This window comes from Genypterus blacodes, unplaced genomic scaffold, assembly GCF_046128005.1.
Source record: "Genypterus blacodes isolate CSIRO-AG114 ecotype Tasmania unplaced genomic scaffold, CSIRO-AGI_Gbla_v1 ptg000003l_1, whole genome shotgun sequence".
Classification (NCBI taxonomy): domain Eukaryota; kingdom Metazoa; phylum Chordata; class Actinopteri; order Ophidiiformes; family Ophidiidae; genus Genypterus; species Genypterus blacodes.
This window is the reverse complement of record NW_027466817.1, coordinates 7,995,717-8,022,119: the sequence shown is the minus strand read 5'-3', so window position 1 is coordinate 8,022,119 and position 26,403 is coordinate 7,995,717. Positions and strand designations below refer to the sequence as shown.

The following is a 26,403-nucleotide window of genomic DNA, read 5'->3' as shown; positions in this document are numbered from 1 at the left end:
CCTCTTTTTCTAATTGAGTAGTGGTGTTTACTTGTATTATTTGTATTTTTGTACTGTGTTGATTATTAAAGCCATATAAATAATCAACATTTAATATAATGTATGTTTTTACATTAGTAGTTCATTTTACACATAATTTGGTAATAAATTAATTTAAGCAACAAAAAATCTGATGAGCCACTTTGGAGCCAAAAGAGCTAGCTCTTTTTAGTGAGAATAGCCAAAAGAACCGGCTCTCTAAAAAGAGCCAGAATGCCCATCACTAACTTGCATCAGTAGGAGCCAACCTGAACCGTGCCATCAGAGAAGCAAAGCGTGCCCATGGTCGGAAAATTCAAGGTTTCTGCAACGACCCCATGAACACAAGGCGCATTTAGCAAGGCATCCAGACAATCACAGACTACAAAGCTGCTCCTCCACCCTGTGCAGACAACTCAAACTTCCTCAATAAATATTTTAGTCCTTTTGAGGCACTTAACAACTCCATTACGAGGAAAGCTGTTCCTCACCATGACGGACAAACACTGAACCTTGACACAGCAGATGTCAGGAGGACCCTGAAGAAAGTCAACCCTTGGGGGGCAGCGGGCACTGACAATATACCAGGAAGAGTGCTCAAGGAGTGTGCTGACCAGCTAGCCCATGTCCTCACAGACATCTTCGACACATCGCTGGACCAGGCTGTTGTTCCATCATGTCTGAAGATTGCAACCATTGTACCTGTGCCAAAAAAACATCTCAAATCACAGCTAAATGATTATCGCCCTGTCGCACTCACACCCATCATGATGAAGTGTTGAGAGGCTGGTTATGGACCACATCATCTCCAGACTTCCCCCTACACTCGACCCGCTTCAGTTTGCTTACTGCCTGAACCGCTCCACAGAGGCCGCATCTGTGCTTCACCTGAGCCTGGCGCATCTGGAGGAGAAGAACACTCATGTGTGAATGATGTTTCTGGACTCCAGCTCAGCATTCAAAACGATTATCCCCCAGCATCTGGTGAGCAAACTGGGCCTCCTCTGCCTCAACACCCACTGGTGTAACTGGCTGCTGAATTTCCTCACTGAAAGACCTCAGTCTGGGAGGGTTGGAATTAACACCTCAAGCACCATCTCTCTCCCCACCCACACCATGGACTGTTCTCCCTGCTACCTTCTGGTAAGAGGTTTTGCAGCATCAGGAGCACAACAGCCAGATTCTGCAACAGCTTCTTCCCCCAAGCAATCAGACTCTTAAACTCAAAATAACTCATAACCCCCCTTGTGCCCACACACCGAACTGTCACCGGGACAAATACCCCTACCCCTACTACCCCTTTTTTAATCTTTCATATCTTATATTTATTATAAATGCAATAATCTAATTTTTTCTGTGCAATCTATAGGTAGCATAGCATCTCAACATCCTGTTGTACAGAAATGTGTATATGAATTTTAGAACAGTATATATCAATATATATTCTGCATTATTGATGGAAATAACTATCCGGTGAGCCAATTGCAGTGTAATTTCATTTGAATGTACACTATATGTATAGCTTCACTGACAATAAAGTCTGTCTAAGTATACGTCTTTATCTCTTCAGAATCTGCCCTTGATGGAAATATGAAGTTTGAATTGTGTGTTTTTATCTTTGAGACAAAAATCATGATTCAGGTTTCATAACTGCATCACTGCTGTTTTGGAGAATCTTTCAGTTTTGCAGGTCATCACTCCGACACCAAAACAAAAGAAAAATTGTCCCTGTAACATAACATTTTAATTACATTTAGTCATTTACAGACGCTTTAATCCAAAGCGACATAGGTTTGAGTACAACACAAGCAAAGATCAGGAGAGAACAACAAGAGGAAGAGACAAGAAGCTGAGATCAAGACGAACAACAGGAAGGAGGTGCCAGGGGGAGGTACAGATGGAGGGACTCAGCGGAGTTGGGGTTTGGTGACTCATTACCCACCTCAGGACCACAAATGCACAAAAGTAAGAAGGCTTCATACCTGAGTGTGATATGCAGATGTGGAGTTGGGGATTGTTCATGGATTCAGAGATCATCCAAATGTGTCCATTCGACATATCAGTTCAGATTTCAGAGGACCATGTTGACTGCCCATTCATTTCACTTGATATTAGTACATTTTCAGATACATATTTCACTGTTTTATAATGGGATGATGTTGGATTTCATGTGAAAACATCCATGTAAAATGTATGTTTGTTTAGTAGAGACTAGGGCTGGGGCACGCTTTGGCGTAATCAATCAATCAATCAATCAATTATTTTGAAAATGACTGGAACCATCCATCTGTGCGGCTGTGTCTCTTGACACATGTCAAGACGTTCGTCTCAGTTAGGAAATACTTTTTATCCAAAATTAAGCCCACAAGCTAGCAAAAATTTGTGGAAAACAAACGTCTTTAAAGAAACCACCATTCTCCGTGCTGATTCACAATCACAAGTCCTTGCTTTTGAAGGAGTTCGAGCGATACTTCCCAACTACAAAAGACCCACGAACGCGAAAGAATGGGTCCGCGACCCATAAGTGAACAAACCAGGTGAATTGAGACTGTCCATGCCAGAAGAAGGTTGCAAATGACGGTGGCCTTAAAAGTTAATTTCAGAATATCCCGGGATCGCAGAAAATGCACTGAAAACTCTGCTTCCATTTAAAACATCCTATCTTTGTGAAGCAGGGTTTCTGCAGTGACAGAATGAGTCAGTAGACTGGACATAAGGAACACACCCCGGGTGTTGTTGTCTCCCATTAACCCTTGATTGGACCAGCTCTTTGCAGAGACACAAGTTCAGGGCTCCCACTAATTTAGCCTAATTGTGAGTTGTTTATTTTTCGCCACTTTATATTTTTTTATGCCAGTCGTAACAGTGTATTTATTTACTTATTTACCCCGCCCCTGTTGAATGCCCCTCCATGAAAATATTGTCTTACATGAAACCGGTCCCTGGCTCTTAAAAGGTTGGGGGTCCCTGGTCTAAAGTGTGGAAGTATTTTAGAAGGACACCGAATAATATAAAGCACTGCTAAATAGAAGTGGACCATCACAGCAGTATAACCACTTTGCACAAACACCTGAAGCAAAAGCATGGCAGAGTGAGTTGTCAAGGCCGCACCTTTAAGTTTACTTTGTGTCCCCGCCCACCAAACATGATAGATTAGAGCAGTGCTTCCCAAACTGTTTCTTGCCACCATTGTATAGATCAGAAGTTTCTGTAATTCATAAAACAGAAACTTATTTTTTAACAAAACAAAATGAACAAATCACCTGAACAGTGGAATTATTAAAAGTCTAACGTGGAATACTGTGTCACTTTAACTGCATTTCTGCTTTCAACACATTTTCTCTCTTGTCTCTTAGTTATTTTTGTGTTACTTGAATTGCACTTATTTTACTGCAAGATGATTTGTCTGCTAAACTTGAAGTAGCACAATTATTTCTTGGAAGTGACTTGAATATTACATTCTTTCATTTATTTTTGATGTTGGATTTCTAAATGCAGATTGCACTGGATTCCTTTAACTTGAATAATCGAATAAGCACTTGCTTTAATTTTATTTTGGAGAGATTGGACTGTTAAACGGAGATTATCTGAAATATCTGAAGATCGTTAATCGTTAAAAAAATCGTTCGGTGCAGCCCGAGTAGAGACAGAAGCTAACGGAACACACTAGGTCTACATCAGTGACCAACATGAACTCTAAACTGCGCATGCGTGATAAATCCAGACGTTAGCGAACTGCGACTTCTTCCATTTTTATCAACGTTGTAAAACCTTTGCGCGCCTGCAACAAACTTTCTGTCCTGCAACACGTGGAACTGCCGCTTAGATTAAAAAAAGTGGATGTTAAGGCACCATAAAGTGATTGTGTCGAAACCCTCCACGGCCACAATGTGGATGTTTGTGTTCAGACTGCAGCGTCAAACTGCACAGCTCATACAGTGTGACGTCATCGAATATATGGAACTATACACAAGATCGTAGTATGGACCCGTTGCTGAACATGTGGTCGCGTCCCAGCCTACCTGGACACATCTAGTCGCGCCGTCGCCCTGGTGGGATCGCCGGTCTCTCCTGGTGGCTACGACCCGGGGCGCAGTGTTCCTCCCCGGGGCCGAGGCTCCGGACGTGCCGCTGCTAAACTTGTGGGTGAGTTGGCGGATGGAAGGAGAAATGGAGCAGAGAGGAGACGACGAAGAAGACGAGGAGGAGGAGGAGGAGGAGGCTCCCTTCTTCGGCTCTGCGGTTTGCAGGCCGCCGCAGCTCGCAGAGATTTTGGAAACTTTCCTGCGCGGATCCGAACCGTCCGAACCTTCCGCGTTGTTTGCACTGCGACTCTCCAGCTTCTGAAAAGAGACGCTGCGATAAACACTGACTCCCTTCTTCTCCTCGTCTTCCATTGTTCGAGTCCACACACACTTTGACTCCATGGACACTTCAGGTCCAGTCTGAGCCCGCGGACTCTACAGCAGCTGCGGTGCTTACAACTGGAATGTGATCGAAGGCTCGAGACTCATCAAATGCGACTTTACGTGCTGTAACTCATCCAAAGAGGAAAACTTTCCCCGATAAGCAAACTTCAGAAATCACTACGCAAACGTTTCCATTGTTGCCCCACAAAACTCCAAACGCTTGTCAGCGCCTCATCCCGGCATCTCGCGCCGCATTCCAGCGGATTCCTGATTTCGTCCTGATTTCGTTTGTCCGTGATTTGTGTTGTTTTTTGCATGTTAATGGTTGAGGGGGTGGGGCTAGGGGGGTACGGGGGCCTGCCTGGCCCCCTGGGGGCCTGAGAGGAAAGAGCTCCACTTTCTGACTCACACAAACAAACAAATCTAATGAAGGAAACAGTGTGTGTGCGTGTGTGCGTGTGTGCGCGAGTGTGTGTGTGCGCGCGCGCGTGCAGCTGACCTGATATGTCACTGAGACGAAGGCGACACTCTAATCTATACTTTTTTATGGATTCATATGTTTGTAACAGTATGGTGATGATGAACAATACATTTTCAGGATTTATCAAACAGAAAAAGCTTCATTCAGTCATTCGTTCTTTCACTTCAAAACATCTAGTGCGCTTTTCTCCCCTTAGACTGCAGCGTCCCCATAGGCGGACATGTGTAATTGCACTGAACCACGAACTGTTTGTTTTCATTCCAAACATAATCAGTTCATATTTTATTTAAATTTTGTTTCATCCCAATTACTTATTCACTTCCTCATAAACTGAGCTAAAGAAACTGCAGCTGCCTCAAACTGCTGCAGAGCCACACAGTAAATATCTGCTGTGGTCAGACCTCCTGTTATATTTACAGTATATACACACATATATACACTACTCACAAAAAAATAGGGATATTTGGCTTTTGAGTGAAATTTCAGGATGAACCTAAAATGCACTATAACCTTTACAGGTGAACTTAATATGACCTTCTCTTTTTGAACGCACATGTCCAACTGTTCAATGTTTCAGTACTTTTTGCACAACTTGCTGATCTCTAAAAAGGAGCTTAACGGTAAAATTCACAACAGGTGTTTGATCCATGAAACAATCAATAAATGTCCTGGTTCAATCAGAATTGGTATTTGAACAGTCCTCCTCATCATGCTGTTCACACTTTGACATCATGAGACCAAGACGACATCTAACAACTGATCAACAATACCTCGCCATTGTGAGGCTTCAAACAGGATGTTCTCAGACGGAAGTGGCCACTGAGCTTAGAGTGTCATCAGCAGGTTGCAACAGAGATTCAGAGAGACTGGAAGAGTCACAGAAAGGCATAGAAGTGGAAGTCCTTTGGCCACATCCCACACTGATGACCGCTTCATTGTGAACAGTGCCCTGCGGAACCGGATGATGAATGCCACTCAACTCCAGGTACATGTATAGGCTTGTCACTGTACCATTCACAAAGTGTAGGGCAGTTCTGTATTGACTAGAGACACCTGCCCACACTGTAACACCACCACCACCAAAGGGTCGTCTGGTGACAACAGTTGCTGATGCATAGTGCTCTCCTTGGCGTCTCCAACATCTTTGGCGGACATCATTTCTGCTCAAGGTGAATCGACTTTCATCAGAGAACAGCACTGAGGCCCACTGGTCCCTTATCCAGCGTAAATGCTCCTTGGCCCATGCCAGACGATGACGCCTGTGCCAGGTGGTGTGGTCAGGTACCCTTGCAGGTCGTCTAGCACACAGACCACTCTGATGACGCTTTCTGTGACTCTTCCAGTCTCTCTGTATCTCGGTTGCAACCTGCTGATGACACACTGTGACACTCTAAGCTCAGGGACTACTTCCGTCTGAGAACATCCTGTTTGAAGCCTCGCAATGGCGAGGTACTGTTGATCAGTTGTTAGGTGTCGTCTTGGTCTCATGATGGCAAAACGTGATCAGCATGATGAGGAGGACTGTTCAAATACCAATTCTGATTGAACCAGGACATTTATTGGTCGATTCATGGATCAAACACCTGTTATGAATTTTACCGTTAAGCTCCTTGTTAGAGATCAGCAAGTTGTGCAAAAAGTACTGAAACATTGAACAGTTGGACATGTGCATTCAAAAGTTTAGAGAAGGTCACATTAAGTTCACCTGTAAAGGTTATAGTGCATTTTAGGTTCATCCTGAAATTTCACCCGGAAGCCGAATATCCCTAACTTTTTGTGAGTGGTGTGTATATATATATATACTGTATATATACAGACACAGACATATACAGTATGTATGAATACACACATATATAGACACAGTATATAAACATCGAACAAGAAGTTCGGAAATTTGTGGTTGGTAACTTATTTCTCTGTTGTAGGGAGACTGTAGGGAGGCAGTAGTCGAGTGGGTAGAGCTTCCGCTTAAGAGGGTTGCCGGTTCGAGTCCCTGCCGAGGTGCCCCTGAGCAAGGCACCGAACCCTCAATTGCTCCCCCCTCTGCGAAGGGTGGTAATATAATGTAATGTAAGTCGCTTTGGATAAAAGCGTCTGCCAAATGATCGTAATGTAATGTAATGTTATGTAATGTTGTAACAATGCTTCTTGGCAATACGTTTTATACCGTTGGAAAGCCTGTTTAGTCCCCTTTGAAATCGTTCCCCATTCTAAAAGTCTACCATTGTTACAACAGAGATATAATCTACCAAACACAAATTTCCGAACTTTTTGTTCGATGTTTATATGTGTATCCATATCGGATTGACAGCAACTACATCACTCTCAAACAGCTTTGATCAGGTGCTCATATTGACACTATGGTATATTATTCCAGTGCGTCCATTAATACTGACTTGTAAAATGGAAAAGTAATAAATACAATACAAATAACATTGAGTTTATCGACATTATCTGGAATGCACAATAAAAACACGAGTTATATATAATGGCACCCTGCTGTGCTGGTAAAACAAATTAAAATGTGACAATCATTTACCATGTCAATATCCCAATTCTAAATAATTAGCAAGCATACATCATCTAGTGGTTAACACATGTAACAACAGTAAAACATGTAGCCTGAATAGGGCTGTTGCCCTCATTTCACAACAAAAAACCTTCACATCAAAACGAAAAAGAAACTGAAAAGTCAATGCATGTGTATGTATATAATGTATGTATATAGAATTCTCTATAATGTGAAATGTTTATTATGTAACAAACTCTCACATGCAAATAAGGATGTACCTAATCCGCACCTCATGCAGTTGCAAATGGCATTCTTCATCTACGGTTCATTTATGACCCTGGACGATTTTACCACTTTATTATTATTCAACACCAAAATAACCACATGCCCATTGAATAATGCCTCACTTATTATTTTCAGGGTGTAATTAATTAAATATTAGCTACGAGTTTTGCTAAATTAGTTTGAAGAATCACGTTTCAGCCATTTTGTCTTGAAAGAAAACCTGCCGGCTCACTGTCACATATTATTGTAAAAGCTGTTAGGTTGTAGTGGAACACAGCAGTAAAGCCATGTGAGCTCCAACTTAATCAAAAAGTCAAGGTAATATGTGTTAAGTGGAGAGTCTATTAATATGGTGTCACTTCTTGTTTCCAGCTCAGAGCCTTACAGCAGATGGATCAGACTGTGTGATGTTTGCTTGTAAATCTGCTCTGTGCTTCATGAAGGATCATGGGCACCAATATATTTATCCAAATATTTTTTTCTGTTTCAGTATCAGTTTCTAAAATGTTGAAAACCATGGTGCATAGTTGAAGCATGGCCCATTTAAACAACATTTTCAGTGCTTTTATATATAGATTGTTTATATTGTTTATATCATATTGCATTGTTTTCATTTAATGTCCAACCACAACATCACATGCATGCTCGCATAAAGTGCAGAGGTGCTTATAGTTCCATACACATACTGTATATTGAGCACCTGTCACATACTTAATTGTAATATAGTATTTAATTATCGCTTTTGCACTTCTGGTTAGAGGCTATCTGCATTTTGTTGCTTGTACCTGTGACATGCAATGACAATAAAGTTGAATCTAATCTAATCTAATTAGGGTCAGTGGAGGGTCAGAGACATTAGGACACCCTTGTTCCTCACACAACAATCCTGTAATGAGACGATTCACAACAATGAAGAATTGCAGAACAAAGATCAGCAACTCACATCATTTCACTGATTTCATGTCTCACATTGCAACATACCTGTCGACTTCTACAACTTTTCAGTGTCTCTTTTTTTGGGGAATTTTTAGGAAGTCACAGTCCACACAGAAGATACAGGATAATAAGTGAAGACACCTCAGCCGCAGTGAGCAGCACGCAGGAACCCGCAGCTGCCAGTCAGGCTTTATTCCACATTTTTACACAAAACAAAAGAGCAATTATGGGGGGGTGAATTCACAAACGAGATAAGTGATATTTAACAGCAAAGATGCTCTTATGTGATCCGACTTAAGATGTACTGGAGGCCTTTTGGCTACTCTCAATTCTAAATTCGAGTTTTGCCAGTGCATATTGTTTCTTTCTGCAGCTTTAAATTGTGTAAAACGCAGCTCAATAGAAACAGGGCTATTTGAAGACATTGTGGTCCGTGTTCTACACGCTGGTGCCTGTCTCCCTGAGTGTGGTGACTCTGAGCACAAACCTTCTGGTGCTCTTGCGGTAACGTGGCTGGGTGAAGTAGAACAGAATGGGGTCCATCACGCTGTTCATGCTGGCAAAAGGCCTGGTGCTCTTATAAATGATGGAAAACAAATTGCGCGTGTGACAGGGTGCAGCCGGCAGTGTACGCACAAGCAGGTACAGGGTCTTAGTCAGGTGAAATGGTAGGAAGCTAATACAGAACACGGACACCACCACAATGATCATTCTCACTGCCGTGTCACGTTTGTCCCCCGTCGCCCTGGAGACTCCCTGGTGAGGTGATGGGCGACAGAGGAGGTGTGCCATCCTGCAGTAGCACACCATGACGCCCATAAAAGGCAACAAGAAGCCCAAGCAGGTCAGAGCCATGCCGTACGGATAGTAGTCCAGCGCGTGCTCAGGGCGACTCAAGTCGTAACACACTGTGCGATTGCGTTGGATTCCTGTGGAAGCAAAATGGAAAGTGGGCACACAAAGGGCAGCAACCAGCAGCCACACTCCTCCGCAGATACTCCATGCGATGAGACGCCCGCCACATTTATGCCAGATGGTCAGAGGGTGGCAGATTCCCACGTAGCGCTGCACGCTGATACAGGTGAGGAACAGAATGCTGCCATGCAGGTTACTGCAAGACAAAACATGCAGTGATCAGGTAAGCAGTCAGAATAAGCAGAATATGTACACAGCAGGCGGGCAGACCAAGGGCCCAAAAACAGACATACAGGTAAGGAGGGGATATGATCCTGACCATACAGATGTTACCATGGCAATACAATGAAAGCATCTCACCTGTAGAACTGAAAGCGAACCAGTTTACACAAGAATTCCCCAAAAGGCCAGTAGTCATGACTGGCATAGTTATAGATGAGCAACGGAAGCGACATCACATACAGGAAGTCGGCTGTGGCCAAGTTGAGCATAAAGATGTTGTTCCGGGATAGATTAGGTCGCAACCTCCAAATCTTCATTATGACGGCAGCATTGAGAGGAAGGCCAAGCAGAAACACAAAAGTGTAAACGGCAGGAAGTAAGACACGCTTGAAGTCCTCCTCATAGGTGCAGCGAGGGACAGGCTGGCTGCTGATCGTACTCATGGAGGTCATGGAGGTTGTGGTACTCATGGTACCTGTGCTGTGTATGGCTCTGTGGGCTGGAAGTCTGTGGACATGAAGTCTAAGGAGGTGAGAGCATCAGTGGTGGCTCACTTTACATTCTGCAGAAGAGAAACAGAGTTTTGGTTCATTCAAGAATCTTTTTTTTATTTGTATAGCCCAATATCACATACAGTGTCTCAAAGGGCTTCATAGGCCCACAACATAGGAAGGTCCCGACCGGCTCAAAGCTCTCTAGGAAGTCCAGAAAAAACTACAGAGAAAACATTCATGTACAAGGAAGGAGGAAACAGAGGTACAATAAAGTATGAAGAGTAGTAAACACAAACAGTCATGCATTAGGAAATCACATGTAAGGCAGAGAGAGTGAGAGACAGACAGAAAGAGAAAGACAGACAGACAGACAGAAAGGGAGAGAGAGAGAGACAATGAGAGAGAGACAGGCGGACAAACAGACAGACAAGCAGGAACATGTAAGAAACTGTAATCTTGCCTGAGGAAGTTGAAGGAATTATAAGTTTTATATAAGTTATTGTTTGTGTTCCATTTAGTAAATTAAGGCTGTGTGTGTGTGTGTGTGTGTGTGTGTGTGTGTGTGTGTGTGTGTGTGTGTGTGTCTGGGGTTCCCGTCAACGGTGTAAATTCCAAACTCTCATTTAATACTTGAACATTTCATAAGCAGAGTTATGACATAAAAACACTGCCGACTCAGTGAAACGTTTAATCCAATCAATCACTTCTGTCAGGAGGACGAGTGGGCGAGGAACAGAGGACGCGAAGAAGTGAAGAAGAGAGGAAGTGAAGATGTGAAGACGTGAAGAAGGGAAGACATTAAGAAGTGAAACTGCCGTGTCACGCATTTTATGTGTGTGTTTACTCAATTACCCAAAATGTTATATCAATTACATTTGATCCATGAATATCGTCTAATGAATAATATGATCAATTCCATCAGTATGTGACCATAACCAGAGGCACCATGATCACACTCCGACACACACACAGCCGTGACTGAAATAGCAGTGGTCATTATCCGACCATAGAACATCCACAATAATCGACGGACAGTTCAGACAGAACCACAGGAGACAATTAAGCCATCAGCTGCACCATAATGTCTAAAGTGTCCTCAGACACGCCCTGTCTTCATCCTGTTAACCTGCTTATTTCCTGTCCAATTACCAATCAATAACCAATAATAATATATCTAACAGGCAGAGCTGTTTTGAGTTTCAGATATGACTCTGTTACACTTTATACTCGATTGTTACTCTGATATAACTCTGTAATGTTACTCTATTGTTACTGATATGTCTCTAATGTTACCCTGTTGTTCCATTGTTACTCTGATATGTCTCTATAATTTTACGCTGTAACTCTATATAGTATACAGAGTAACATTAGTACATAGTATACTAATGTAACTCTGTTGTCATAGACAGAAACACAGTGTGTCAGTGACCTGTAATCACACTGACCAAGCGTTCCGGCTGACAGAATGACATACTGCAAACCACACATCTGTTTTTTCCCACTGATCATGAACATGAACATTTTATCATCAGTTTTTATCATTTTATCATTAGTTTTATAATTTGATATGAACACACATAAAGGAAGCGGAGCGTCGTTCTCCAGCTGGACTGAAGTAGTGAGGTCATGTGTGCACCAAGTTAAGTTACAGTCAACGAATGAATGAACTATCTGTGAAGAAGAGCTGCGCTCACTTTACTTTGGCAGCAGATCAGATCACAACAGTAGGAAAAATAAAGATGAAACTTCAGTTGATTTGCTGTTGATGTTGCTGTAACATCTCAGGTATTACAGAGTGAAATGGCTGAAAAGTGAAGTCACCAGTAAAACCACTGCAGCTTCTCCTTTTTATCCATTAAGTCAGCAATTCTGTAGCTTAAGGTCTCAACATCAACCAATAAAAAGAAATAACCAAAGATCAATCCCGCCATGCTTCGATCAGAGATAATAACCACAATCTTAATTCGCAAATAAACATTTCATAGACTCATTGTGGCTAGAATTTTATTGGACGGCTACAAAGAGACTCTGAAGTGATTCAGTTATTAGCGGTATATTTTTGATTAATGAAGCAAACATTTGTCATGACAGGGCGCATTCAGTTATAGGACATTTGGGAGATCGTTTTTTATATAGAGAGAGGGGGGAAGGAGAGAGGGAGATAGAGAGAAGGTTGTATTATCATTATTATTATTATTATTATTATTATTATTATTGTTGTTGTTTAACTTTTTTCGAAGACCCTGAGGTAAAAAAAATAAGGCAATATGAGGAACAGGTAGATTGAACTTGAAACAGCAGTGATTCAGTAATTGATCATCAGAACGTGTTTACAAACATTTGTTTTAAGATACAGTGCAGCATAAACATAAACAGCATCAACGGACATAGTAATTAGTGTTTACGTCGTATGAGATTGTAAAAGTCCTTAATAATCAGTAACAACATCAATAATCCCGTGACAGTTCAAATTAAACGGAAACTTGACTCACCTCGAGTTCGAGCGAAAGAAACGAAGACATTCACTACACACAGGGGCGCTTTATATTACACACGCCTGCTGCAGATCCACGCTTGTGCAATGAGCCTCGTCAGAAGGCGTGATTTCTTGACTCGTCCCGGATCAGGGCTCGTGTGCGCTCGCTCCGGTTCGCTCCGGTGGATGTGCAGGCGAACAAGCCGGACCACATGGACCGGGCCAATGCTAAGCTTCGTGTCTGTGTAATATATCATCCTTCCTGCATTTCCTCATGCAGGCTCAACTTCCTGTTTTAACTGACTGTGTGTGTATTCTATATTGCCATCAATGACTACGGCATGATGAAGAAGAAACACTATTTGATCCCCAAGGGAAAATTCTGCTCCTCACTCGGTTATCCACACTACATGTACAGATATACGACATACACTCTCATACGCACATAGCCCGTAGCACGTTTACCAGGAATGATGGAGCGATGCAGATCGAGGGGGCTACCCCCCTGCAGGCGCCCAGGAGCAATTTGGGGGTCAGGTGCCAACCCCCCTATTAGTCGTCCTGCGACTTGAACCGGCGACCCTTCGGTTCCCAGCTAAATCGCCCAGACTGAGCTACAGCGCCCAACACACATATGCTAATTATTTTTGATCGGGGACACCGATAAGCAGACAGGGATTCCACCACATCCTGAACTCCTGCCTGTGACGTTTGCACTGTATAAGCTGAGCTGCAAACCTGCTGTAAACGTACAGATGTTTGTGATTAAAGGAGCTTCTCACATCCTTAGTCCTGAAATAAAAGAAACTTAATTTAAAATGAGTTCATCTGTCGAATCTGTGAAATATAAACGCATGTAAGAAACATTTGTTTAATGAGTTGTAAACTTTTGTCTCTTAGAAGAGAAGGAAAACTCAAAAACTTCAAAGACAAAGTGAAGACAGAGGACTTTAGGATAGACAGATATGCTAAGAAATGGTTGGATTAATATTGAAATTTCTGCTTTTCATCAATTTCACCTGCAGATGAGGAACAATAAAACTCAAAAGCTGGTCACAGATGATTACACTCGGATGTGTGCGAAAAACTTCTGATCTATAAAAGGGGGCACGAAAGAAAAAGTTTGGGAACCACTGGTTTATTATTTAATGTCTCAGTGCTTTATCATAAATATGCTCATGTGACATTACACAAACAACTCCATCGTCCTTTTATAGGAAAATTTTAATAGTTATTCAATGTTCTACATTTTACAGTAAATATACAATTACAAACTTGGCTTAGTTATAGTACTCAGATCACTAACTGATCTTAAAAAAAAAAAACTCCAAAAACAACAAAAACATTTTAAAAAAAACTTAAAAACAGATTTACACTTCATATCACAAGCCTGACGCAGGTCCTAACAAACGATTGGCTTCAGTACGGTAATAGATTTACCAAACTGTGCAAACTGGTACCAAACTTCCAAACACGGGCTGTTCCCTAACACTCCATCCGGGGATACAAGGACGCTGTTTTTGGAAGACGAGGAATTTACACTTTTTGCATCACATATAGTGTCAAATTCAACTAAGAGAATGAAAAAAGCTGCAGCAGAACATCAAAGACATTTAAGAGCTACAATTTACTCTGATAGATTTAATTTATACTCATTAAAGAACAGCTAAGACTCAACGGCAAGGCCAAAAACAGAGCTGGGGCTGGGCGGGGGGGATGAGTTAATGGAGGAAAAACAATCAAAAACGGATTAAGACTTTCAGATTTCACTTCAGTGCAAAATAAACAAAGTGAATTAACTGTTTAAAGGTAGAAAATAACACTAAAAGTTTGAGGGGCAAAAAGTCATAGATTAAGCCTTTATTTTGATGGAGCAATCATGTACTCATTAGTTTATTGATTGGTTGTTTTATATGGCCTGGGAACAAATCTGGCATTTCTCTCGTTAACACTCCGAGTTATGGCGACAACTAGTGCTTAAGCATTTAAACCTCCTGCGTGTGTGGTCAAACAGGAAGTGGGCATGACAAACAGGAAATACAGATTGACAGGAATTTTACATCATTCACCAAACAAATATTTACTGAACTAACATGGCAGCAAACAGAGGGCACCGAGGACCTAAAGCAATAGGAGGAGAAAGTGCTCATCACCTTCACCTCATTCTCTGCAATAAGACTCCTCCCCCTCCACAGACAGGTAGAGGACTCGTTAGTATTCAACAAGATCACTCATTCACTGTCCGGCTGCCGTTAAATCAGAAGTTGGTTGAAGTGGGATGCTTCACTTCCGGTGTGGAGACGACTAACAGACGACCGCCTGCTCGTGTGCATACAGGTGGAAAACAACAAAGCCTAGAGGTCAGAGGCGATGAAGAGCATGTCAAAGTATTCAGAGCTGCCGCTGCTTCGGAAATTAACTGCACATTTTCACCTGAATATGACATGGTTACGCTGAGGGTTGTGAAATAACAAAACACACGTCGCTGCTGTCTCCAGGAAAAAAGGTTTTTGTTTCTGTGCTGACGACATCACAACAAACACAATCAGCCAGTCACATTTTCTGGTGGCGGCGACGTCACACATGTGACCACTTATCGTTTCAATTACAGAACAAACTTAAGTCTGTTCTTCCTCAGTACCTCCTTGATAAATTAACTTTTTATTCTCTTGTATTGTGCAACATTTCCTAACGAGCCAAACTTTGATATGTTTCTATTTAAACTGAAGCTTTTATTGCAATATCAAACCGTCTGCATACATCCAGCAGGCCTCGCCTCATCATAAACCCTGCCCCTCCTGCTGTGACACACCCTCACTCTCAAGCTAAGGACCAATGAACACGCACGGGACACTCTCTGCTCCAATTGACATGGAACAGGAACAGGTTAAGTCTGGAGAACCGCTTTCAATCTGGTTTGCGAAACTAAAATTTCCACCAGAAATCAATCGATGTTGGGGAACCTGAAAAGTGGTAACCATGGCGACATAGTGACAATTCTACCCGGGCAATTGAAACAAAAAAAGGCCTGGAAAATGGTGTTTGCTTTTGCAAACGTGAATGCAAGCTACGCAGCACGCTTGCGCCCCCTGCAGGGTGTAGATTGACACACTTCTTGTTGGCGGTGACTCTGAATTCGACACGCTGAGTTCTTGTGATGATTATTTTCATCTGTTCGCTCCTTTACATTCTATCCACTCTGACCTGCACAGCGTCCAGTGTTTGCTGATTGGTCCTCGTCATAAGGCTAGAACACAGTGCCAACAGTAGAGTATGTGTGTGTGTGTGTATTACACACCTTGAGATGACTGGCCCCGTCAGTCACATCTCATACTGTGACCTCTGACCCTTTATCCTCCTGAACCCCAATGTTTGTGTGTGTGAGGGAACATAGCTGACATACTCTAAGTGCCACGCGGTGATTGTGTGTGTGTTTTTTATGCCCACAGAAAAAGGCTGAATGAGGCCGCGTTGTCCGACAACAGAGCAGCTGCATAGTGCATAGTATGAAGGACATGATGTCACACTGGGCGGGGCCTCAGGTCTGGAAACAGCAGCTAAGTGCTCACAGACATGCTGGAAGACAACAAGGTCAAACTGACCCAACCAAGCAGACGATGAAGAGGAAAGTCAAACACGAAGCGGACAGACAAGACGTTGATACAATGCAGGCGGCGGCCTCTGTAGTGACCAATGACGACGATGATGACCTTTGTAGTAACTGATGACAATGACGAGTAAGTGCCTGATATTTCAGACACACACACACACACACACACACACACACACACACACACACACACACACACACACACACACACACACACACACACACACACACACACACACACACACACACACACACACACACACACACACACACACACACACACACACACACACACACACACGGCGATTGGTAGAGTGTGATGTGACACACAGCAAAGGAAACCAAAGAGGAAAAACCTTAAAAGTAGAAAGAATAAAGTAATGACTGGTTGGCAAATGGAAAATAAAAGCAGCTTTCGTAAAACGATAATGATAACGTTAAAGTGGCTGTTGCACTTTAGTTTTGTTCTTGCAGACGGTGCCGAGTTCCCATGGTAACCAGCGGGAGCCCGTGTAAGATTAGAGCGGTTGCATACGATGGCGGAGTGGAGATCTGAGGAGAGGAAACACACGCAGACGTCAAACAAACAGGAAGAGGACGAGAGGAAGAGAGGAAGAAAAGGGCCACCTTACATGACGCTGCTTCTACCAGTGAGGCGGCACATAGCTGTACCCAGGGGTCCCCTGGGGCCTGTAGGTTGGCACGGTAACTGGATGCGCTCCGATCGGGGGATGCTGAGGCGTTGTCAGCAGGGTTCCTTCAGGAAAGAGCAATTTATCAATCATTGATCAAGAACTTGAAAATTGTTGATCAATCATGTAACCACTGATCAATCACTTTGCAACTCAATCACTGATAAGGAAGGGGTCGCTAAGGCTCCACAGGTGGTCGCAAAGCTCTCTTGATTTTGGGTGTGCAAGAATTTTTATATAAAAAAATACATGTCTCAGCATATAATTCATTTCTGTAAAGACGACAACTACATTTAGGGTTTTGTTTTAAAAGGCTCTCGGCCTATCTTCATTAATAAAGAAAAAAATAATGATAAACTTTTTTTTTAAATCTTGGGAGGATAAGGGCACTTGTAGTTGAAACACCAGCAGCTACGCTAGCATGGCAGGCCAGTTAAATGACCTGGTCCTGTATTACAGAAGTACATCGTAAAAACAAAGAGCCTTAAGCTTTAAGGAGGGGAGAATACTGAATTTCTCAAGAAAAATAGAAAGGATTTACTCCGACAGTTATATTGAGTATATTGAGAGAAAAAATGTTGTGATACATTGCAATATTCCCAGGGAATAATCTGTGAAGAAGTTTAAACAAATTGCTAGTTTTAGTTTTTAAGATGAGCTTCATTGTACAGTTAATTAGTCTGTGCTGTTATTGTTTTTATGCACTGAATATAATGAAACATACATGAAGATATTACAAAAGAGGTAGATGAAGTAGTTGAAGAAGTAGTTGTAATTGTATGTTGGTGGGGGGCCGTGGGGGTCGTCAGTATGTATACATGGTAAAATAGGGGTCCCTTAACAAAAAGGTTGGGAACCACTGATCTACACAATGAGACAACTTACAGAGAAACCAACACAGAAATTAGAAGTAAAGGAGATGAACCAGTAAATTATGTAAATCCCTCCAACAAATTAAGATTAAACTAAGAAGGGATGTGTAGTATGTTTGTGCTCTTATCCGACAAGTGCAGTTTTGCTTATACCTGCGCTCATCGCCATGGTTGTCCCGGCTACCATCCCCATGGCAGCCATGCCGTTGTTGCGAGGAGCAGGTACAGGGACAGGGGCCGGGTAGAGGGCGGTGGAGGGGATGCTGTTGGGCTGCACCACAGTGGTGTGGTGGATCACGTGTGGCTGAGCCGCGTACACAGGCTGGGTGTAGTAAGCCCCCTGTCACCAAACAGGACACACGTCAACACACACTTCCTTCAAATATGTGAGCCACGGTGAAGTGAAAGAGGGACAGCACACATGGTGCTCATGAAACAAGTGCATGTTTATGCCACCAAAATTAATTTCAAGATGAAAAGTCCACGAGAAAATGAAGAGGATGTTTTAACATATGGTACCTGAGCGTAGAGGTTCTGCTGAGGGTAGGCACTGCGGATCGGATACATTGCTGTCGGGTATGGAGTGGGGGTGGGAGTGTAGGGAGGGGGCGCTCCGTTAGTCTGAGTGGGGGGCACTTTGTATGGAGTGCCAGCTTGAGTGTATCCTTAACAAAGGAGGACAAAGGAAGTAAGAAAAAACAGCTGATGTGTCTGTATTTACATTGAGCCTCCAACATGCAGCAGGTGGAGCCTAAGTGCCTTCTTTATCATCATCATTATTATCACCATCACCAGTGGCATCGTCACACACTGACAGATCGGTCGGCAGAGTGTAGTAACTGTGAACAGCCACCGGGAGAAGCCTGAAGGTCAAATATGCTGGCACAAGGAGACAGGACAAAGAGATGGACTGTGCGTGTGTTGCTGTGTGTAACATGCATGCAGGGCATTAAATGGCAATGGTGTGTGAATATGAAAGAACTCCTAGATGAGGCAGTGTAGTAATAGTTTCATACAAGCACTGTCAGTTATTACAATGGGTAATAACTGACCGCTGCTTTACTCCCTTTCTTGAATCGTTTGGGAAGTGATTACAATATATGACAGGAGCTTGTTATGGAGAAACGTGACCAAGTTGCTACCAAAAAAGTGTTGGAAAGATGTGTGTGTTTACCTGGTGGATACCCAGGACTTCCTGTTTGGTAAAGGTTGGGTGTGTAGGTGGGAGCCGTGGTTGGATAACCTCCTGGATAACCTGCAAAACACACACACACACACACACACACAGTGAGAATGTGCTGTACACAGAAAAGGTGGAGGAGGAAGCAGGCGGAAGCTGATGCCGTTTGCAATCTGTCCATCAACCTGAGTGTGAAGGTGAAGGATACAGCATGTATGTTACCTGTAAAGGCCATGTTCTTAGGGTTCCCATATGGAGTTCCAGGCTGGACAGGGCTGTAGACTGGATTCATACCAGATGATAACCTATTCTTACTGCGTGGGTGGAGGGTAGGGGATCAAGGAGAGAGAAAGAATTCACAGAGTCATCATGATTCACTCAGTCACAGAACAGATTAACGGCCCACCGAAACACACACACAATCTCTCTCTCTCTCTCTTTCACAGCGACATTGAGCGAGAGGAAAATGAAGGCTGATAAATCCTAATATACAATTAATAATTGACAAACTGCCTCTTTCTCATGCAGCTACAAGCAAAAGCAGAGCCAGAGAATGAGCAGAAGCCAAATTAAGGCCGGTGCTGGACAGAGCCGGGCCAGGTGGGGCGGGGCTTACCTGAACATGGCTGCCACAGAAAGTGATAGTGCCACAGAATTGTACCTACATTTCCCATAATGCATCTTCATTTATATATTGTGCTCCTCTCTGAGTGAAACTTACCTTTATAGAGGATGTGTATGTATGTGTCTGTGTGTGTGCGTGTGTCCCGTACCTCTTGTGCGTGTCTGGTTGATACATGAAACTGAATTTGTCTGTGGGGTGCCCGCTCGCCATTCTCGCTGTATGCAAATGAGGGAGGAGTGGGAGTGGCTATGCAAATCTGAAATTAAAACAGCAAGAGGTCACGATTAAAATGAACACAGGAAGAGGAAATTAACAGGTAGAAGAAACAAATAAGGCAGAAAGAGGAAATTAATCAGCAAAGCAGCAAAAAAACAGCAGCAGGGGGCGCTGTGTGCGTGTGAGCTCGTTTGGTGACATGTGCTTGTTTGGCCAAGTGATGTGTGCGTGTTTAGTCAGTCAAGTCAACTTTATTTCTATAGCCCAGTGGTTCCTAAACGTTTTCTATTGTGCCCTCCTTATATAGATCAGAAGTTTTTCTCGCCCACGTGAACTTTATTTCTATAGCCCCTTATCACATACAATCTCCCAAAGGAGTTTCCAGGCCCACTAACGGGCACGTTGATGATTAATGTGTGCGTGTTTAGCGATATGTGTGCGTGTTTAGTGACGTGTGTTTGGTGATGTGATGTGTGCATGTTCAGTCAGTCACCTTTAATTCTATTCCCCAATATGACATACAATGCATGTTTAGTGATGAGTGCGTTTAATGGCAGCAAAGCCGAACAAAGCCCATGAAAACAGAAAACACAGCAGGAAAAGTGTGATCAACTCACAGATGAGCCACAACCACAGTGTTCGTGTGCAAGTGATTAAAACTGCATGATTGTGTGAGTACTCACACCTTCTAAACATGTTTGAGTAGGAGAGACTTTCGACATACAGAGTAGTTGGTTAGCCTATTGTGTGCGAGTGTGTGGAATCTAAACAGGTGCACAGCAGGGGGAAAGGTGTATTGGTTCCTGGAGGATGTCAGGCTCCTTAGGTGACCTAATTGAGGTCAGGGTTGAGGTGGATGGAGGCCGAGTTTTGAGCGCCTCTTCCCTCCATTCTACCATTTAGGCGCCGTGCCCAAGTTCATTAGTGAGCTAAACTAATCATAAAACACAAAAGATAAAATAAGATAAAGATTTAAATTCACACTTATTCCTGACTGATCAGAATGAATGATGATTAAACAGTGTCACAATTATGGTTCATGTATTACGAGAAATATAAATGCGTTCTTATTCAGTGAAAACAATGCAAAATCAATGCAATTCTAAATGTGTTTTACTTTTCACAGAGGTTGCTGCTCCAGTTTGTTCATCATGACAAGGGCATGTAAATGATCTCACACACACTTTTATTTGTATGATTACCAATTAATTCTTAGTTATATTACATACATATATTATTATATCATGTTACATTAACATCTACTTTTTGAGTTACTAATGTGTTTTTGTTGTTGCATTTTTTCCCACAGTGTAATGAATACACACTAAGCCTGGTTTGACCAATGCAGCTGGACATACATTTAACAGCAGGTTGTGTCCGTATAGTGTAGGATTGGGGCGGCGCGTCAACGCAATCGTTTATGGAAATACGTTGATGTGCATAAATGTGCGTAGACCTGTAGATGGTTGCAGCAGGTAAAAACAACAACAACAGAGAACAAGTTGTGGTGGAAAAAAAGTCGCCCACGATTGTCTATTTTAGACAGACACTAAATAATATAAAGCTGTGCAAAATAGATACTGTTGTGTGTGCTTATGCACCAGACAGCAGCTTAGAGTACTTCTTGGGCCTTCTTGGGGACTCTGGGTGGCGTGCGTGTTGTGGCGCCAACCCAATGAACCCGCTGGTGGACACTGGCGGTAAGGGAGGCCTTCAGGCTGAAGGGGGTCTTTAGGGCTTGGTTGGCCCGTAGGTCTCCTGAAGCGCCATACGGGTACTGGGGGGTCAGAAGGGCTACGGCATGCCAACGCAAAAACCTGGGTGGGGAAGGAGTTCAGGGAGGCTATGGAAAAGGACACCCGCACACCGCGGGTTGGAGGAGGCAGAGTCCGAAGACCGGGGGGGGGGTTCCATCCATATCCCTGGCAGAAGTCGCAGCGACAAGGCGTCGGGTGTGGATGAGATCCGCCCTGAGATGCCGAAGGCTCTGGACATTGTAGGGCTGTCTTGGCTGACTTGCCTCTTCAGTGTCGCATGGAGGTCAGGGACAGTGACTGTGGATTGGTAGACCGGGGTGGTGGTTCCCATTTTCAAAAAAGGGGACAAGTAAGTGTGCTCTAATTATCGTGGAAACATACTTTCCAGCCTACTCGGGAAAGTATTTTCTAGGGTGCTGGAAAGGGGGCTCTGACTAATTGTCAAACCTCGGATTCAGGAGGAGCATTGTAGGTATCGTCCTAGCCATGGAACAGTGGAGCAGGTCTTCACCCTGGTGGGGGTCCTGGGAGTACGCCCATCTTCATGTGTTTTGTGGACTTGGAGAAGGCTTATGACCAGGTCCCTCGGGGAATCCTGTGGGTGGTACCGTGGGAGTATGAGGTACTAGGTCCCTGCGGATTGGGAGTTGCTGCCTCAAGTGAAGGAGTTCAAGTATCTTGGGATCTTGTTCACAAGTGAGGGAAAAAAGGAGTGAGTAATTTTGGGTAGAGACCGATAGAATGAGATCGCAATTCAAGAGGCCAAAACGAGATTCCTTTGAAGGGTGGCCGGGCTTAGCCTTTGAGATAGGGTGAGGAGCTTGACCATCTGGAGGCAGCTCGGCATAGAGCCGCTACTCCTTCGCGTGGAAAGGAGTCAGCTGAGGTGGGCAGGGCACATCCTACTGGGAGGAGACCCTGAGACAGACCCAGAACATGCTGTAGGGATTATATATCTCGTCTGGCCTGGGAATGCTTTTTATTTTGTGCAGCTTGTTTTCTGGTTATCGTTCTACGTCATTTGTCCCCCAAGCCTTATTCTCCACCCACCAAACACGATAGATTTGGGTTTGGGTTAAAACCGGGCTATTGATTGTTGTGGAATAATGCAGTGCATACTTTGTTTTGTTACATTTGTTTTCAAGAGAAGACATTATCTGTAGATTAATTGTTAAAAATAGTGGGTGCCGCCCTAGTATGAAGTTCATCTGATGGTCTTTGCTGTGTAGATTCACGTTTCCTCCCTTAGAGCCGCGACCATCTTGGTTGCAAGGTAGCCTAGCGCTGGTTGCAGATACAGTAAATGCCACTAATTCTACACATTTCCATTTTTGGTTGCTGTTCTTGCTCAGACGTGCGGCATCTGCTGGTGGAATGCCCACATTGCAGCAAAATTGGAAAAATAATCTTGGTTACATTTTAAAGCCCAGCAGATGCTTACTGACTTCATGAAGCATAAAGGTCTGTATGCATCCCATTGCCGTTCTTAGCCAAGCCCATGTTGCACTGAGCACCAGCAGCTATCAGACACATAAATCATACAGGACTTTGTGTTCTTCAAACCCGTCCAGCTTAACAGCACCTCTCTCCTTTCACCGCAAAGTCCTTGTTAGGGTTAGAACACCAATACCGTATATGTGCTCAGGCAGAGCCATGCGTGTGTATTCACGTGTGCTCTCCATCCCAGCCCACACTATCTTCTTCATGCTGTGCTTTTTGTTGTCGTTTTACTTTCATTTCGCATTAACACACTCAGCTGCTGTTCCATCAGGGAAAAACTTCTAAACTAAAATCACACTTCACCTGTTTTACTTCACACATCAGCCTGAGCTGGACTGAGACCAACACAGGGTAAGAAGCTTCATTAACAGCTAGGATGTCATCACGTCCAGGAAGTAACACCAAATATCATCAGTGGGATCAACTACACACACTGTGAGGCACCAAAGCGATGAGTGAAGGAGCCGTTCAGGCAGAGGCAGGACACACAGTATTCACAGCTTCAAAATAGCGGTCATCGTGTAATTATATAAAACAAGGACAACATACTAAATTAAGTCACATAATATCAGATGTAAATAAACAACTAGTGTGATGATAATAAAAAGAGGTACAAAGTTACAGCAGCTTTTCAAACAAGCAAGTCTCAGCATCATGAAGACATCTTAGAGACATCAAGTGTGCAGTGGATCAAAAAGAACTGTGCAGCAGAGGAGCTGGTGGAGAACAGAAGAGGAAATGTAGAGGACAAATTGGGCACATGGCCTATAGTCACTATGGTAACTAGTTCCTTCACTCAGCTCTGATATCAACAGCTGAGCTCACACTTAACTGATTTGTGTTTGTTTGAATGATCTTAGTAGAAGACAGCAGAACAACAGCTCTACTAAGCCATCTGGGTCTTTGTTGCTCACTGCATTTCTCCACAACCACCATTTTGTGTGCATTTCCTTAAGACAAAAGTTTGATTTCACTGGAGTTGTAAAAGTTATACACAGCTGTTATCATGTGAGCAATTAATGTTTTTGTTTGAATATATCTCAGTACTGAGTAGTGTTGCATTGGGAGGGTTATGGCTCAGGTCATGTGTCAAGAGGCACTGGGGTCACGTCAGAACTCAATTCACATCAGATGGAGCTACCTGAATTAAACTGGATAAAGCAGGTTAGAGTTATAACCCGGAGGCAGAGGAGAATTCATCAGTAACCGAGGAAGCAATTCGGTCTTTATCGTTTAACATTTAACAGACAGTAATTCTGCCTCCTTTGCACTGTGTCAGGCTCCATACGAGAAGTGCGATATTTAACAACAATACTGACAAACCGCTGCACACACGTAAAACATCAAGCATCTTAAAACTCGTCCTCTGTGTGCAATACTGGGCAGATGCAGAAGAGCCCTTTGTCTTCCCATCATCCAGAGAAGAGTGCAATCACATTTGACAAATTTAACACTTTCACCCCGAGCTGGAGACAAGCCGACACACATGTGAGACAAAGAACCTGATAAGCTTTTAAGAGCCCCGGCAGAGGAATCAATAGACAACATTACGGAACAGCATGGAACGCACTAGTTTGGTTGACGGGTGATGGACTTCGGGCAGTTCGTGTGTGTGTTTCTGTCGCTGCCCGCGGAGCACAAACAGCCACAAACACGGTCACAGTCAAACACCGACACCATTTTGAAAATCCAACCATTTCTAGATAACAGCTCCGGGGTCCATCTTGGCAATCATCATCAGATTAGCCTCCGTTAGCACGCTGAGGTCACTAATACACGTCAGGACATCACACCGCAGCATACGGGTCAGTCCCGCATTGTTTTCGGATTCTTTCAATCTGCTTAATAAGCAGAAAACTCCGCCGCTAAACCACCGTAGCATCCCCGCATCCCGCTACACACGCAGCTACCCAAACAGCCAGTTAGCGCGCTAGCTCCACGGAACACAGACAAAGAAACACACCCGCGGCGGCTCAAAGTGGAGCACACCAACACGGCAGCAAACAACCCCGCTGCCTGCTCCCAGCACGGACCCGACGAACCTCATCGGTACACACAGGGCATCAGTTTGTCCGCTGTCTGAACATTTAGCCCGGCTAGCTTAGCGAGCTAGCGCCACTGCAGCCAGCACGGAAGACAATGAGAGGAGGAAAAAAAAGACAAACACGGTCTTCAATTCAGCTTAACACACTTACCAAAGACTCTCGGTCGGACGAAAAACGATTCTCCGGTGTATGTTGGCTCTCTGCTCGCCTGTGCTCCACCTCAGATCTGTGCGTTCAGTCGGCCAGAAGACAGCAGCTTTCACCCAGAGAGAGAGAGAGCGAGAGACGTGCGGCCACTGTGTGGGGGATGGGTGGATGGAGATGAGGAGCCGAGAGGAGGCGGGGGTGTAGGGATGCGGGGGGAGGGGGGGGGGGGGGGGGGGGCACAGCGTCCATGATGTGTGTGTGTGTGTGTGTGTGTGTGATCTCTTCAGTCTGAGCTGTTGGGAACACGTGGAATTGTTTTAATAACACATAATTTAAAATATCAACCATGACGACATCGATACTTTATATAGTACAGTGTAAAACATGTTAGTTTTACATGTTTTTTGGATTAGTTCTTTATCAGTCTGATTTCAAGCACTGATATGTACACTTCTTTTTTTCTTACATTTCTGTACGATACCATATATATATATATATATATATATATAAATATATACATACACACACACACATACCCATCTGGTGGAACCAGGTGGCGATTATTATTATTATTATTATTATTATTATTATTATTATTATTATTATTATCCAGGTTTAGTTTTAATCACACATCGTACATAAATTAGGCCGGCTTTAGACTTTCCGCGTGCGCGAGGGTGCGCGCGACGTAAATGTCGTTATCAAAGGGTGAACGCGCAGGCTTAAACCGCAGAGCCTGTAAATACGTCGGACGCTGAACGCCATCAAAGCGGACTCAAGAGAGAAGTCTGATCAGATCTACTGCGCGTCCGCGGTGACCGCAGCTGTCCGTGAACGCGTCTGCTCAAAAGTGTTATTGCGGAATCTATCGTTCTCGCGTGACTTCAGCGTCCGGAAGTGACGGCGGTGTGTGGAGAACTGTCTGTGGTGCTGATCCGGTCCTCTAACCGTGAGTAACTCATGAAACTGTGATGAGAAGTGCTGTGCTGAAGAAGCCAAACAGGCTTTCTG

General features: G+C 43.6%; 3 protein-coding genes across 7 annotated transcripts in view; all 3 read right to left on the bottom strand.

Annotated features, from left to right (window-relative positions):
* Positions 1-4,753, bottom strand: part of arhgef17 (Rho guanine nucleotide exchange factor (GEF) 17) — a 50,206-nt gene extending 45,453 nt beyond the window's left edge. For all 4 annotated transcript variants that reach the window (XR_012961514.1, XM_076146473.1, XM_076146482.1 and 1 more), the window contains exon 1: positions 4,041-4,753. Coding sequence is in view for 3 of the 4 variants with exons in the window: in XM_076146473.1 (XP_076002588.1) it covers positions 4,041-4,445 (405 nt within the window). In the remaining variant the exon portion in view is untranslated. The remainder of the gene's footprint in view (positions 1-4,040) is intronic.
* Positions 4,754-7,631: 2,878 nt separating this feature from the next.
* On the bottom strand, positions 7,632-13,128 carry p2ry6 (pyrimidinergic receptor P2Y6). Its single transcript, XM_076146428.1, has 3 exons — positions 12,765-13,128; positions 9,917-10,340; positions 7,632-9,752 (listed from the first exon to the last, which is right to left on the bottom strand). The coding sequence occupies exons 2-3, from the start codon at positions 10,246-10,248 to the stop codon at positions 9,080-9,082; spliced, it is 1,005 nt and encodes a 334-aa protein (XP_076002543.1). The 5' UTR covers positions 10,249-10,340; positions 12,765-13,128; the 3' UTR covers positions 7,632-9,079.
* Positions 13,129-16,197: 3,069 nt separating this feature from the next.
* fam168a (family with sequence similarity 168 member A) lies at positions 16,198-25,568 on the bottom strand. 2 transcript variants are annotated; one of them, XM_076146398.1, is made up of 8 exons: positions 25,396-25,568; positions 19,876-19,983; positions 19,325-19,416; positions 19,097-19,177; positions 18,442-18,587; positions 18,076-18,262; positions 16,991-17,115; positions 16,198-16,910 (listed from the first exon to the last, which is right to left on the bottom strand). In XM_076146398.1, exons 2-7 carry the CDS (start codon positions 19,935-19,937, stop codon positions 17,003-17,005), a joined length of 681 nt encoding a protein of 226 aa, XP_076002513.1. In that variant the 5' UTR covers positions 19,938-19,983; positions 25,396-25,568; the 3' UTR covers positions 16,198-16,910; positions 16,991-17,002. The 2 variants fall into 2 exon arrangements, with proteins under 2 accessions (XP_076002513.1, XP_076002521.1); XM_076146406.1 differs by lacking the exon at positions 19,876-19,983.
* Positions 25,569-26,403: the final 835 nt, after the last annotated feature.